The following is a 16,372-nucleotide window of genomic DNA, read 5'->3' on the forward strand; positions in this document are numbered from 1 at the left end:
GGAGGGTCGCATTATTTTCGGAGCACAGAGTGCTTTGAAAAAGCCTATTTCAATTTGCAAAGTACGCTGATGCAATACTCTGCTGGTGTGCTGAGTAAACATGTTAGTTATGCTTTGTCTCATCCACCATACACTATGCAATCTGAAATATCTGCTGAGCAGCAGTACAACAAACGTCATTAGTTAAATGTCAGTGAACCAACAGTAACCACACAGTGGCATCTAGGACATCTATTTCTGGATTTAAGTTGAGATGAATACTGCAGGACTCAGCAACCACAGAGTCATAATTTTTGGTGTAAGGCAGTTGCCATTTTATGGATAACAACCACAGTGACATTGCTGTTTAACATCTGTTTAACTGAACAGTGGCATTCTGTTTAACATCTGCATTAATGATCTGGATGATGGGACATAGTGTAATCTCAGCAAGTTTGCAGATAACACAAGGAGGAGTGGCCGATGTGCCAGAGCGCTGTGCTGTGATCCAGAGGGACCTTGACAGTCTGGAGAAATGGGCTGACAGGAACTTCATGAAGAACAAGAAGTGCAAAGTCCTGCATCTGTGAGGAAATGATCCCATCCACCAGTATATGCTGGAGGCCACCCAGCTGGAAAGCAGCTGGCAGAAAATGACCTGGTGGTTCTAGCAGACACCAAGTTGAACATGAGCCAACAATGTGCCCTTGCTGCAAAGAAGGCAACTGGTATCTTCAGCTGCATTAGACAGCATATTGACAGCTGGTTGAGGGAGGCGATCTTTCCTTTCTACTCACCACTGGTGACGCCACACCTGGAGTACAGCTAACAACCACCAGGGTCTCTGCAGAAGTCTCTGTCCATGACAAACTGACACAATGGAGCCACAGTCTCTATTTGTCCCTGGAGCAGGAGGAGTGCAGTGATGTGTATCTTACACTATCTCGCAACTAGAGAGCACTTTCTAAGCATTCCTTGAGGCATCTAGAATGCTTCTGCTGATGGCTGCTATGTAGAGCTTCTCAGACCACAGGACAGGTTGCGGGCTGCTGCAGGGCACAGTCATGTCTGTTCTGCTTTCCTCAGCTTTTAAGAGTATGAACTTTGATTTAAAATATTCCATGGCCCTGTTTGTGTCACTGCCAAATATTTCTTTTTCTGTAATGAAGCTGTCATTTGATCTAGAATCACAGCATAATTTAAGTCAGATGGGACCTTTGGAGGCCATCTGGTCCGAAGCATTTTTTCAGTATCTCAAAGAACAGGCATCCCACAGCTTCTCCAGGCAACCTGTCCTAGTGTTTGATCACCCTAACCGTAAAGAATTGTTTCCTTTCATCTAGTAAGAATTTCCCCTGCTGCAACTTGGACCTGTGGCCTCTCATTCTTTCACTGTGCATTGCCAGTGAAGACTGTGGGTCCCTCTTCTCCATACTAATCATTAGGTTATTGAAGACAGCCAATTAAAACCCCTGTTGGCCTTCTCTTTTCCAAGACCAAACAAGCCCAATTCTCTCAGTCTCATTATACAGTCATTGTGCTATTGTTTCCCTGTGTCAAATATGGCACAGCAGTGTATTTCCTTTACTCATTGAAGATATTAGTAATATTTCATTAACCATACTTATCGATGATGCAAACCTGGCCACGTGGGACTCAACTGTCTGTGTCTTTACCAGCCAGAGTGCTCAAGGATTGCTACCATGTTAATCCTGTGTAGTAGAGGCAGAAACCATTTCTAAAGACGCAATCCAGAATGTACTGAAATCAAAGTAAAAACTCAGTCTTGCCTTTAAGTCAAGACACTCCAGTTTTCAAGGGGTTTTTTTTACATCTTTTTTAACAATGAAACAGAAAAAGAGGAGTTGTCCCCAGTCAGAGTCAACTTGGTATTTCTGAATAGGTCCAACAAACACTTGAAAAGGGTTCCACTGCATTATGCACAAACAAGAATTAGAGGCAAAGTAGGTTATTCCTCATATACAGAACAGATATACTTTCACAATGCATTCTTAAGTCTTCAGGTCCCTCTGTAGATTTCTAAGGCCCAAACAGAAGCATCATAATATTTTATTACTCTATGATGCTAATAACGAGACCCATTTTCCCGATTGCCATTGCGTCATGAAGATGCCACTCATGTTTCCCGTCTTTTGTGCATTTTAAAAAGACAGCAATAATTGCCTACTATATCTGTTAATATAGGTCAAGTCATGGGGCCCACCTCTAGAGCAAATGGGAGCATGGCAGACATTACATCCTCCCTCCATCACACACAAGGGACTTCCTCTCCAGCTACTTGGTGCATAAGTAACTGCCTATCCTGTGTGCAAACCAGTACTGGCAGCGCTGGCAGGATACTATCTGTTGGACTGGAGTGGAAACACAGAGCACTGCATTGTCCAGAGGGCAACCCAGGGCTCACTTCTATCAAACAGACACCTTTGCCTTGGAGAATGGGTGTGATGTTGAAGGCCACATTGGGGTACTTATCCGATGGAGCCAGCATGCCACACTGCTCTTTACTCAGACAAATTCCTTTGGTTTTAGTTGAAATTGGTTTGAGTGAAGACTAACAAGTATCTTGGGATTTGACTATTGCCTCTCACTTGCTTCCAGGAAGATGGCAATGGTAAAAATAACAATAAGAACCTTGTGATTATTGTCACATTTAAATTTACATAAAGGACAATGCTGCACTTCAGAAATTTCTCATGCTTTTAAGGGATCTGTGTAAGTGAAAAGAGAATCTGAAATGAGAGCAGGATTTTCCCCACACTGCATTATTTTTTTACTACTTTCACCAGTCTAGGGAACATTAAAATTGTACTTTTGTCATGACTCTCACAGACAAGTCTCTGATTCTCATGTTTTGTTTTGCTTTGGTTGTTGTGTGATTGATTGTTTTTTGGGGGTTTTTGTTTTGATTTTTTTTTTTTTACTATAACCATGACTTCTGTTATCTTGGGATTTTTGTATGTGGGTGGATGGATGTGATGGTAAGCAGCTGAATCAGTTCAGTGAGAACCCTGTGAGCTGCCAAACTAAACCATGAACTCAGCAGGAAGTTAAGCGAGAACAAAAGTTTCTCTTTAAACTAGGACAACCTGGCAATTGCCTAACAATCATGCTAGGTCTGTTCTTAAACCCTATCATTCAGAGATATCACTCAGGCATCAAGCAATACGTAGCCTTGAATCACTCAGAGGTGAGTGACACTCAAATAGTTTACAAGATAAGAGATACTATAGGCACAGCACATTGGAGATGACCTGAACTACTGCAGGTGCATTTGCTTCAGCACCTACAGCTGCTGTACTCAAATGCAAATAGTGACACAGAGCTCTTCAGTATCCACTCAGAATAATGACTACTACCCTTTATTTGCCTGAAGGTAGATAATCCTGCTATTGACAGTCAAAGGCTCAGCTCTTCTAAGAAAATTAATGACATTAAAGTTTTTCTGAAGTAGTATACACTGCTTGAGAAGGGCAGCAGAAAGATAATAAATCTGGAATTGTCTTACACTGATGTAATTATTTTTATGCTCGTCTTCAAGCAGAGATTGAGGAAGAATTTCTTCTTTAGGCAGATTTTTACATACCACATACTGACTAAAAATAATTAAAAGCTTATCTTTGAGTTAACAAAGGATATTCCTGGAAAAGGAATCCCAGTATTTTTGGAGAATAAACATAATAAACAGCCAAATGTTATGATGCTTACTCAGCCTCTTTGGTTTACAATATGAGGACAGAATTCCCATCAGATTTGAGGTATTTTTTTTTGTTCTTGTAGGCTGGAAATACAATGAGAACAACTTTTTCAATGATATCCAAACAAGTCCATATTTGACCCAAACCAAAACCATATAGTCACAAGACAAAAACTACTCACATTTTCGAACCTTAAAAAAGGATTGTCTTTCATTTCCAGTACATTTGGGGTAAAGGCTTCAGTTTTTTCAGTCTTTCAACAAAAAAGCATATACCTTTAACTACAGAAGAAAATACAGACAAAAGAAATCAGATAATTTATTACCATAAATACAGGGGATAATCTACATGTTAAAGTCTGTAGATTAAAAGAAAAAGAATATCCACATAACTGAATTCCTCATCCTTTTTTTAATACTTCTCAAGTGTCAACCTTCATGAAACTCACTTACAAAAATCAGATTGCGGGACTGGGGCTTTAGCTTGAAAGCAGTCTAGCAGATATAATCAAATATCTTTCATTCAAATATCTTTTCATTCAAACTTTGGATCGCTCTTAAATGGCAAACTCCTTAGATTAGGAGTCTCCAGACCAGAAAGATTAACAGTTTCCTATTAAAAAAAAAATGGTAAGAGATGCAAAAGTTAAAAATTTCTACGCCTTGGCAAAAACTGTATAATTTCTAGAGTGTTGTCTGAGCAAGGACTTAGGTCTAAATGTCTGAATGTTCCTAATTTCATTATAAATGTCTTCACAATTCTTTACGTGATTTAACAGGATATGAACGCTAAAAAGACAGAAAACTAGTAGAACCAGAAGATTATTTTGCCTTCTGTAGTATCTTGAAGAAGTAGAGGAGTCATAAAACAGGATGACAAAAAGATATTTTCTACTCTTAAAATTAATAGCAGCTGGCTTTTCCGAAGGTAGTCTCCTGTGGATCCTTAATTCCTATCTTTCCTAACAATTTTAAAAAAGCAACGGGTTGCTTGAAGTTTCTCAGAGTATGAACCACAAAGTAGCACAGCCACATTGTTAAGAGACATCTCATCTACCCCATTTACAACCTGGGCATCCATCCCATTTGTTAGCACAATTCCTCAGAAGCATCTACAATGCCGTAGAAAAGCCTTACTGTTCTTTACGTTGGCATAGGCTGCTTCCCTCCCATGTTTCTGTGGCAACATCACCTCTTGTATACATGGGAAAAGTCACGTTCTCACATTATTTGCTGTACTTTCAGACAGTATTTGAACACACTTCACTCACTGGCTGGAAATACAGAGGAGAGACTTGGCATCAGATCAACAGTCAGAACTCCACAAGTCATGATGTCTCTGCCATTGAAACCATGCCTTCAAACACCAGCAAAACTGGAGAGGGGCACCACAGCTAGCACCAGCCATCCTACAGCAGGTTCTCTCATTTCCACAGGTGTAAGGCCATGGAGCTACTTAGATACAGTTTTTTTAGTAATGTATTTATAGATGAGATGTTTTATCTCCAGAAGAGTGATTCACAGTGTAGGCAATACTGATTGCCAGCCATATCAGCCATTTCCTGGCAGGCAGCAACCTACTTGGAGAATCAAGATCCAAAGGCAAATCTAGGCAGTCCCCAACTGTTAGGAGATGTCCATCCCAGACATCATAAATGTCACTACAAATCAAGACAAATTATTAGCTGAAAAAAATAACATAATTGCTGTCTTATCCCATTTCTTTCCCTTAACGTTTCTTTAAGTAATTTCCTAGCTATTAAAGACTGACCTCATAATCACTGACAAAACAAAGCCACTCTGCATATTGCAATACAGACTAAATCTTCAGCCTGCCACACAGTAACTATGCTCTTGGATGACGGCACTTTTCAGTATCAAGGCTTTAGTGTGCCATCTGCTGGATTTTCAGCATTTGGTACATTTTGTTTATGTGCAAACCCAGTGATACAGAGATGCGTGATATACACTGACCGGCGTATCTACCTTCATTGGCCAATGACAGTGTTCATCTTATCATCCCGTATTTGCTCACATTAGATTTTTGCCTGAGAGTAATAACTTAATTCCTCTCACATTTTCAGTCAAATGAGTTTTCACTACTGTAACTACTGTAACTTTAGCTAGTCCCTTACACTGATCAATTTCATATGTAATTTAATGGTGGTTCTCTCAAAAAAAACTTCCACAAAATTAGCCTAACAGAATTCCTCAATGACATTTAGACGCTTAATTCTCACTGTCCAAACATGCTAGGATTAGTCTATATTTGGGATGAGGGTCAAAGATATTGAAGCAAACCTATTACCGTACAACTTCAAACAAAACTGAGAGTCTGAGTACTGATTTTTCGTTCTAAGTACCACAGCAACAATTGCCATTAAAAATATTGTAGGTTTTTATGATACCACATGAAAAATGTGAAGCCAGGTAAAATATTTGAAAAAAAATTAAATAAATCTGAGCATGAGTTTTCTATTGTATCTACCCTTTCTTGTAACTGTGAGGCATTTCTTCATTTCTCTTTTTTTAGAGAGCACGAGTTGTGTGATGAGGAACCTGGGATGGATTCAATTTCAAAATGCACCGAGTCCTTTGAGCGCACAGCCCTAAGAGGGAGTGTGTCTTTTACTCCAGCACAGTGCCATAGGCACTCTTCCACTCTGCACGAGACGTAGTATATTCCATTGCAGCTAAAACTTCCAGGATTGTAATGCTGAATGGAGGCTGCCCTCTGAATGAATGAGCTGCTGCTGCCACAAAAGAGCATGAATGGGCAGTTGGACAAGGCTTCTACCCAACATATGATGTCAATTCAGAAACCTGGATTGAAGATGGCAGTGACTGTATAGGAATAAAAGAAAAGACCAGCTGAGAGGTGCTGGATATGTGGCTGTTAATGAATCTCCGTACTGGAGTCTGGCCTTCTTTCCATAAAGAGAAAACAAGACAAACACAGATAAAACAGAAAGGAAAAGAACAGCAGTGATTGAAAAGGCAGCTTTTGGTTTGGCAGTCCCAATTGTTACTGGCAACTGACCACTGCAGAAAAACAGTTTTATCAGCCACTGCGAGACTTGGCAAACATACCAATGCTGTGCTGTTTTAGACATTGATTTTAGCTGCCTTTTTGGACACAGGCTCTCTGCAGTGCTGCTAAGAGGTCAGCTAAGACAGACTGTTTTTAAACTGAAAGCTAACATCAAGAAGTGAAAAGAAGATATATAACTAGGGAAGAAAAATAAGACAAGAAATGAATGTGAGGATATCAGATTTAAGTGTTAGTGCCCTGGTGGTCTTCAGAACTGAACTGTGACTGGGGGAGGTGGCGGTTGGACTGAGATGCTTCTCTTTGGTCAGGACATCTTTTACAATTGGTAACAAAACCCCAAGTCATATGATGGGTCTGAAGTCTCTAGGACACTGCAAGACAATGCTGCTTTTGGTCCAGATATGTTATGTTGCATCAGCAAGCAGTGTGACCTCACAGGTGTGGACTCACAGAGAAAAGCAGCTGGCGCTGGGACCAGGTATCTACACTAAAAGAGTTTCAGGGAGACTATTTTGAATTAGCTCTGGCCTGACCCCACAGACTTAACAGCCATTAGGATTTAAACTTCATCCTCCAGATTACTTCAGCTTGAAAAGAAATCTGGAAGTCCCAAGAGCCCTTTGCAATGAAAAGCAAAGCACAGTAGCAACGATAAATGGAGATTCAATTAGAAAGTGCAGACCTGATCTCAGCTAAAATACCTACACATGATCACAGCACCATCTGCCTTGGGGAGCAATTCTTGTCTCCCAGGCCAAGTGGTAGTGTGGCTGCTAAAACACAACTCTCTTTAAAGACTACCAGCCTTGTCCACGTAGGTTAGGGCTTAGCCCAGCCCTCTGCAGGCCCCCTACAGTATCTGTAGGCCTTAAGACATTATTATTTTCTTGTAGGTTTTCAGTTTTGAGTACCTGAAATAAAGCGAAAGATTTTTTGCAGCCTGCCAGAGTGAGGCTTCCTGTAGGCTGCCAGAAAGTGCAGGTGCTGCGTGCTCTGGAGCATGGCTCACACGAGCAGGGAGTTTTCTGGGGGCAGAGGTCCGCAGGGATAACCCTGGATTGCTGCAGAGGCAGAGGGAGGGAGCCCTTCTGGCACCATCTTGTCCAACCTGCCTACAGGGAGAAAGACAGAACTCCACATTTTTCTTCATGCTGCCTTGCCATCTTATTCAGAGTTTTTATTTAAGGACCAGAGTTAGGTTTTTATTATCCTGGATAAAGTTGAGTGTAGCCCTTAGTGCATTATATGTTCTCACTGCAAGCTAAATCCACTCATAAATAAGAGTTATAAAATGTGTATTTCATTTAGGAATAGAAGTGGATGCAGTTATTGTATAAGGTCTTTAACCGAGATTGAAAGCACATTGCAAGGATTAAATATGATCTGAATATATGAAATAAAAAATATAGGTATTTCTTCCAGAAAGCTGAAAGCATATAACATACAATTAATTTCAACAGACATTAAATACCTTGGAGGATTAAAGCCACAAGAGAATACAGATTACAGTAGGTCAAGACATTTTCTCTTTCAGTTTTGAAAGTTCAGTCTGACATCTGAAAGCCATTTTTATGTCAGTTCTTTCACACTAATCCAACTTTACTTGCAGCAAAGTACTGCAAATTATACCATTTGTTTTACCTGTGAAAACTAACAATGTCCTGTCTTCACAGTACCTTCAGTCAAAGAAAACCTTATGGTGATGTAGTATTTGAGTAGTTTCAAAGGCTTTTGCATCGCTTAACATTTTATTGGGAGTTCAAGGATTTCTGATATCTGATGTAACATTTGTTTTTACAGAACAACAGTGTTTCTGAGGCCCCCACAGCGTAAAAGGAATTTTAACACCTTTAATAAAATTGATATATCAAAAATTTATTTTTATAACTCCCCATGTGGATTCAATCAGTTTGAAAGTACATTTACTAAAACAAGTTAAGCTGATACACAGATTTAAATCAAAGAAAGAATACCTTTTTCAAGGTTTTGCACCAGTTAAATCAGTTTAAAATCAAATCTTAAGGCAATACTGTGCAACTTTGTGCTCATATAAAGTCTGACTTTTCTGGACAAAGTCTTTACTAACCAGCCACAAACTCCATTGGTTCCAACAAGACAACAAGCTCTTTTTTGCTGTTACTGTGTCTCACTTCATAGCTCATTTGCAACGTACAGTGCACCAGCATCCTTTTTTGTGAATTTCATAATTTTATCTTTCTTCTTCTACCTTTTAATATGTGCTTAATAAAGTGTTACTAAATTTCTCATTATATGCACAAATTACACTCAGGCCCTAGCAACAGAGAACAAATTCTATATTCTTAACATTGCCACATATGAAGAATACCATTTAAGGTAATTTGATATTGTAACAGTCTTTTATCTAAATTACCAAATGTTCAATTTAAATTTACAATGACATCATAACAGTGTTTTGTCTAAACTACCAAATGTTTGATTTAGGTTCACGGGGCAATTGGATGCATGAGGAGGGGTCATTTCATGCAAAATCAGTTGAAAAGAGAAAGTAAGTAATGCTGATCACGTTCCTGAAGAGGAAAAAAATGGTGTGCCTGAGCGTATACGTATGGATTATGGAGATAAACTGCTGTTTCTAGGTGCTACCGCAGACTACTACATCTGTGCAGGGCTGCGGCACAGATGGGAGGAGAAAGGTGCAGCCGGTCAGCAGGTACCTGGGGGGCCGCGACCCCAGATTGCCACAAGCTGTCCTCCAGTGGATGAGGAAAAGGCTGTGGATGTTGTCTACCTGGACTTTAGTAACGTTTTTGACACCATTTGCCACAGCATTCTCCTGGAGAAAGTGGCTGCTCATGGCTTGGATGGGCGTACTCTTTGCTGGGTAAAAACTGGCTGGATGTCCGGGCCCAAAGAGCTGTGGTGAATGGAGTTAAATCCAGTTGGCGGCCAGTTACAAGCGGTGTTCCCCAGGGCTCAGTACTGGGGCCAGTTCTGTTTAATGTCTTTATCAATGACCTGGATGAGGGGATTGAGTGCACCCTCAGTCAGTTTGCAGATGCCACCAAGTTGGGCAGGAGTGTTGATCTGATTGAGGGTAGGAAGGCTCTGCGGAGGGATCTGGACAGGCTGGATCGATGGGGCGAGGCCAGCTGTATGAGGCTCAACAAGGCTCAGTGCTGGGTCCTGCACCTGGGTCACAACAACCTCAGGCATGGGGAAGAGTGGGTGGAAAGCTGTCTGGCAGGAAGGGACCTAGGGGTGTTGGTCGACAGCCAGCTGAATATGAGCCAGCAGTGTGCCCAGGTGGCCAAGGCCAAGAGCATCCTGGCTTGTATCAGGAATAGTGTGGCCAGCAGGACTAGGGAAGTGATTGTCCCTCTGTATTCAGCACTGGTGAGGCCACACCTCAAGTACTGTGTTCAGTTTTGGGCCCCTCACTACCAGAAAGAAATTGAGGTGCTGGAGCGCGTCCAGAGAAGGGCAACGAAGCTGGTGGAGGGTCTAGAGCACAAGTCTGATGAGGAGCAGCTTTCTTCACCGAAAGGGCTGTCAAGCATTGGAACAGGCTGCCCAGGGAAGTGGTTCAGTCACCATCCCTGGGGGTACTTAAAGGACGCATAGATGTGGCGCTTAGGGACATGGTTTAGTGGTGGACTTGGCAGTGCTAGGTTAACGGTTGGACTTGATGATCTTAAAGGTCTTTTCCAACCTAAACGATTCTATGAGTCCAAGCCCCGGGATACTCTGATGCTGAAACAACCAACGTGGTTCCTCACAGCGGCCTCCCTGCCTGCCTCAGTCCCGCAGCCGCTATGGGACCGCCATGACCCACCCCAACCGGCGGCGCAAGGACCGCACCGTTCCCCGCCACCGGCACTCGGAAGTGCGTCAGTCCCCGAGGCCGAGACCCACCATTCCGCGCCCCCGCCCCACCGGATGGTGCATGACGCCATCGCGGCGCGCCGCGGCGTGTTGAATCTGTGCTGCTGCCCGCGCGGCCCAGCTGGTGCTCGCTCGCAGCATGGCCGTGGCGGGGGAGCCGCCGCCGCTCGCCCCCGCGCTGCCCGCCGCCGCCATCCCCTCCTTCGCTGTGGCCCGCGGCCTGGTGGGGCGCCGCTACTCGTGCCTGGTGGTGGCGCCGCACCGCAGGCACGTCGCGTTGGCGCCGCGCTACCTGGGCCGCAAGCGCACCGGCATCCGCGCCCAGCTCGACGCCGAGCTCCTGCGCTACTCGGAAAGGTGCGGCCGGCGAGGGGTTGGGTTCGGGGTAGGCCTCAGCCTGCCTGGGCCTGCCGCGGCCGTGGGGGCTGGGGGGGGGAGCGCCCCTCGCCTTGTGGTGGTTATCTCCGGCCCAAGAGCTAACTGTGCCCCCCCCCGCCCTTTCTCCTTCCAGCCTTCAGGGTGTGCCGGTGGCTTACGACAACATCAAAGTGGTGGGTGAGCTCGGGGACATTTATGACGACCAAGGATTCATCCACCTGAACATCGAGGCGGATTTCGTCATCTTCAGTCCCAAAAAAGGGAAGAAACTGGTGGTATGTAGGCACGTTGACGTCTCACAGGGCATCTTTTCTCTTAAGTAGTCAAAGCTTGGCATATGTCCATCATCAACAGAGGTCTGGGACTTAGGTGGAGTTATATTTCAGTTTATATTGGCACTTTATTAGTGTATGAGTAGCTTAGAGTAATTAGCAGTTTATAGTAGTAGTTTTTATTTTCATCTGTCTATACTGTTTGTCCCTGTATTTATTAAATTTATGTAATACATATTATGAAAATATTGTCTCATAAGGGTTATGTATTATTAAATACTATATCATAAATGTGTATATCATTTATATATTCATATCAATACCTTTTTCTGAAGAGAAGATAATTTTCAAACAGGTATGCTTGTTCTTATTTCATAGTGGCAGGAACTTTTAGGGTGTTTTCATAAGTTTATTTCCTTCAAGTACAAGAGCAGTACATCAAGTTGAAGCTTGTCTTTTAGTAAAAAGAAACATCTGGCTCACAGAATAGCTTTAAGCTTGGTAACACCTTTGCGACACTACTTGTCAGAAAAATTAGTTGAGACTTGGCTTATATTCGTTGTTGTGCCATACCTCTTGCAGGATAGCTTGTGTCTTTCAAACGTGATTAAGAAATTCCGTTCTCTAGGAAGAGAACGGAAAAGCCCTCAGTATCTTTCATTCATCGTTGGGGAAAACAAAAGTGAATAAAGTTTGACATGCCAGTGTGACAGAAATGCACTGAATGGAATACTTAAAAGTTTTTTATGTGTCATCTGTATCTTTAGCTGCTAAGTAGTGTTGTGCCAGCATAAAGGTCATTTTAGGCAAGTAAATCGACTTAAAATGGCTTTAAAGCAAAGTTGATGGCTGTAGAGTGAGGAAAGTGTTATATCTTCTATTCAGGTACTCATTGTGGCCAAATCCCATGTTTTGACTTTCTCTTGCAGATACAGGTTCATTTCTATTTTGGGAGGAATTGTATGAAGAGTAGATAGGAATAGCTTTGATTTTAGTGAAGAAGAGTTAACTTATTTGCTAGATAAACTGACTTTGTAACTTGTGCATAGGAAACTAAATATGTATTATGTGTGCATTTAAAGGGGTGATCTTTACTATAGCTTCACATGACATTCTTTTTCTTTTTTTAGGGTGTAATTAATAAAGTGGCCCCTAGTCATATTGGCTGCCTGATACATGGATGCTTCAATGCTTCTATCCCTAAACCTGAACAAATGTCGATTGTACAGTGGCAAGAGCTGGGGTTAAAAATAGGGGATGAACTGAAATTTCAAGTATTGCACTTGGATTCTGATGCAGCTGGAGTGTTCTTCATTCGAGGAGGACTCACTAAAAGCAGGTATTGTGCCATACTAGAGAATATTTTTAACTGTTTTAATGGGTTTGTTAAAGGCTAAGTGAATTGAATTAACATCTTAATATTTAAGCTTTCTTGCTTGTATACAAACCCATGTCTATATGTAGCCTGTTTTAGTTTTCTTTAAACTGTCTAGTGTTAAGGACTTGCATGGAAATTTTCTCTGGAAAAATAAAAATAGATATGTTTGAGCTTTAAAAATTTAAGTGTGCTGACCTGTGAACTGTTGATTGTATAAACAGTATGTGTTTAAAATAGCACTCCCAAATGTCTAGAGTAGCTGTGTTTATGAATGTGTATAGGCTTTTCAAGTGAAAACAATCCAGTTCCTGAACACAACGTTTACATTGGTGTTTACACACATACGCACACATCACATAACCACAGATGTGTATGACTTCAATGCTTGCTGAAACATAAAAATATACTTGGTCTCAAAGATGATATGGGAAAATGTCACCTTCCTCCTTTCACTTATGCTTCTCAATTTTTAGAGCAGCTTGCTAAAGTAGTGGTATCTTTAAAAGAGTTCATTCAGATGTTTTCTTAAACGGTCATTTACTGAGCAATTTTTTTTCTACTAATGTGGTTGTTTTTAATTTAAATGTACATTATGATTACTATTGACAAAATCATAACGTTTTTAGAGGTCTCTAGTGTTGGTTTTTGGTTTTTGTGGTTTTTTGGTTTTTTTTTTTTTAAATCTGGAAGGATGCTCTGGATTGTTTTAGTAAACTTAGAATGAAACTTAAAGATTTTGTCCTTAATGCCTCTGGGGGCATCTCCTCCTCCATGTTTAACTGCATTCTTTCCGTATTTGTCTTCCTAGACATTTTCTCCAGTGCTCTCAGTTGCAAGGTACCTGCTGGGTTTTTGGATTTTGTTTGGGGTTTTTCTTTTTTTTTGACTCTTCTGCCATCACCTTTGTTTTAACTGTATAGACTTCAGCAAGGCAATTCCTTGGTAAAACCAGCAGTGTCTCTCATGTGATTGAACAAATCGTTGGCTGTGCATGTTTGTGAATAACTTAAGGAAGAAAAAAAAGTTTACTACACTATGTGTAATTAGGAATTAGTGGATGATGGAGTACAAGAAAAGAATAAATATTGAAATGGTCTGTACAGCATTTTAGAGAAGAAATTTAGGCTAAGATTTTAAAGAGAATATTGATTCTATGGTAAGAAGGAGCTTAGTTGGATAATAGAAATTAAGCTGAAAGTACTATACTGGCTTAATGATTTTCTGTAGCTATAGTATCATGTTCTCCATTTATTGTTTTTAGCAAATGCTTATCTTTTATTTACTTAGTGTAAATAAGTTTTAGCACATTTTGACATTTCACTGTGTGAGGTGCACTTAGATGTGTCTGCTTCAGCTTATTTTGTATATTTCTTTACAGCATGCAGCCCAAACAATCTGAGGCCGTCACTGGCAGTGCAAATGCAGATGAAATTCAAAAGCTTGACCACCCGGAAAATGGCTTGAATGACTCTGGGGGAGATAATGTTGCAGAGCAGCCTTTAGGTGAGACGGATAACACTGGGAGAGAAAATGCAGAAGAGCAAAGTGTTGATCCTGTGAATGGATTATGTGGTGATGATGATAAAAGCAAGAAGAAGAAGAAAAAGAAAAAGCATAAGGAAGAACAACAGGAACATGCATTGCCTACCAGTGACTCCAGTGGTTACCAAAGTGACCATAAAAAGTCAAAGAAAAAGAAAAGAAAGCATTGCGATGAAGTTGAAGACAGTGAATTATCTCAGCTGTCACAAGAACCCAAAGCTAAAAAGAAAAGGGACTAAGGTCTGAAGTGCCTTTCCTGAATAAGATTTCAGACGTTTTTTATAAGCTTCCAATAAAATCCTGTTTTCAAAATGTATATGTATATTTCTTTACTAAACAATCCGCTCTGCTAGGTGGGACGATGTTTGCGTGCACATGTGCACCAACAGCTTTAAAGGCAGGAGCGTTTAACGAAGTGATAGAAGAAACGGGATAGAAGCAAAATCTACCTGTTTTATTTACTGGAAAATAAGGCACGGAAGAACAGTAGAATGCAATTACAGGAGCACAGACATCAGCTCTCTGTCTGCTTCCTGGTTCCATGCATTAACCAGTAGCTAGTTATGGTCTTTGCTACTCTAATTCCTATCTTTGCTGCTCAGTGTCTTGATTTTATATGAGTAGATTAGACTTACCTTTGGGGTTCTGGGAAATCTGCCTGAATTCCCAGGGGCTGAGAAGAGAATTTTTTTTAATTGTAATAAGGGGCCATGAATACCCATCAATGAAACTGCAGCCTGACTTAAAGGTTAAGCAAACTATTGAGCGTCTTGGATCATTCAAAACACCTTTGGCAGTACTCTAGGAAAACCAGTATGATCAGTTGATTCAGCGCAAACAGGGAAGATGGGAGAAGGTTAATGTAATCTAGTATAATGAAGTACTACTTACTGGTTAGAATACCATTGAGATGTAGACTGATAAAGCTGTTGATGAAACTTGACAAAAGTTCATTTTTGTGCATCAAGCTCATTGACTTCACAGTTTTCTTTTAAAAAATATGTTAAATACATCTCCAACTTTCTGTGCTAGCTGTAACTTTCAAACGCTACTCTCTAGAATAGCAGGTACTGTCAGTATTTTCCAAACTATTGGAATTAACATTGCTGGAAAGTTCTGACAATGAGAAAACAACAGTCAAACGTGAACAAATGTACCTTTATTAAGAACTAATTTTCCTGTTGTACATTTATTATAATTTTTTGAATATAGGTACTTTCAATTGCAGCTCTTTTCTATTGTGAGAAGTTCTGGGGAGAGGTGTAACATGGCATGATTTGGCTAATTCTTTAACGGAGGTAGGAGGCAATGATTACTTTGGTATTGATTTATCTATTGTGGGAAGACATCACCAGCTCTTCTGAAGCCTTGTGAGTAAATAGTGTGTATGTGGAAACCTGCTGTTCATGTCTTTGTTCTCTAGGTGTTCTCAGACAAAACATGTTGCTCTAGTGATTATGTTGATACTATTAGCTGACTTTACTAGATTTATATACAGTGCATAATAACATACCCATTCACATTGAACATGTTCTAGATTGACAGTGTGGTAATACCTGTTTTAGGGCTCACTTTGTACTATATTACTGTCTTTCACATCTTTTTAAAGCTCCAAATTCACCAAGATAAATCTAAGTTTCTGTATTCGAGGATTGATGGCCTGGCAGTACATCATAGGCATTTTAAAGTAACTATAACACCGTAAAGAAACAAGAGTTTTTGAAGACCTGTAACATGAGCTTAAGTATCTGTTTAAGGGCAGAAGAAACTTCAGTGTATCCTCTTTTGGTTGCTTTTCAGCATATTTGATCTTGAAACCAGTTTCTGATGCGTAGGACAGTCCTGAGATGAACATGAATTGTCCCTGTTGTGTTCCTACATGTGACAATGCTGACACTTGAACTGCATGCAGTTGCATGGATGCTGTCTTGACTGCCCATTCTTCCTTTCCTATGACAAAACCTGAAAAGTCAGATAATGTGTTTGTTACAGCTTGCTGCAGGGTCAACTGCGGGCGGTACTTTGGTGTGTTAGGTGTTGCAGAGAGTAACACAAAAAGTCCCACCCTATCATGCTTAAAATTTAACTACACAGGACAGGCTGAAGGTTGGGTTGTGATTTAACAGATCATTTCCGACTGTAGCTCCCCCTTTGTTTTAATGGATTGATGTAGAGGGAAGAAGTTAGATGGG

The 16,372-nt window shown here is 40.9% G+C and overlaps 1 protein-coding gene across 1 annotated transcript; it reads left to right on the forward strand.

The window, feature by feature from the left end:
- The first annotated feature begins 10,681 nt into the window (after positions 1-10,681).
- On the forward strand, positions 10,682-14,483 carry POLR1F (RNA polymerase I subunit F). Its single transcript, XM_054818514.1, has 4 exons — positions 10,682-10,967; positions 11,122-11,263; positions 12,391-12,599; positions 14,017-14,483. The coding sequence occupies exons 1-4, from the start codon at positions 10,750-10,752 to the stop codon at positions 14,417-14,419; spliced, it is 972 nt and encodes a 323-aa protein (XP_054674489.1). The 5' UTR covers positions 10,682-10,749; the 3' UTR covers positions 14,420-14,483.
- The last annotated feature ends 1,889 nt before the right edge of the window (positions 14,484-16,372 follow it).

This window comes from Grus americana, chromosome 2, assembly GCF_028858705.1.
Source record: "Grus americana isolate bGruAme1 chromosome 2, bGruAme1.mat, whole genome shotgun sequence".
In the NCBI taxonomy this organism is placed as follows: Eukaryota; Metazoa; Chordata; class Aves; order Gruiformes; family Gruidae; genus Grus; species Grus americana.

Coding starts and splice junctions, on each gene's coding strand:
- POLR1F (XM_054818514.1), top strand. CDS start 10,750: ATGGCCGTGGCGGGGGAGCCGCCGCCGCTCGCCCCCGCGCTGCCCGCC. Junction 10,968..11,121: donor CTCCTGCGCTACTCGGAAAG/GTGCGGCCGGCG, acceptor TTCTCCTTCCAG/CCTTCAGGGTGTGCCGGTGG. Junction 12,600..14,016: donor GGAGGACTCACTAAAAGCAG/GTATTGTGCCAT, acceptor ATTTCTTTACAG/CATGCAGCCCAAACAATCTG.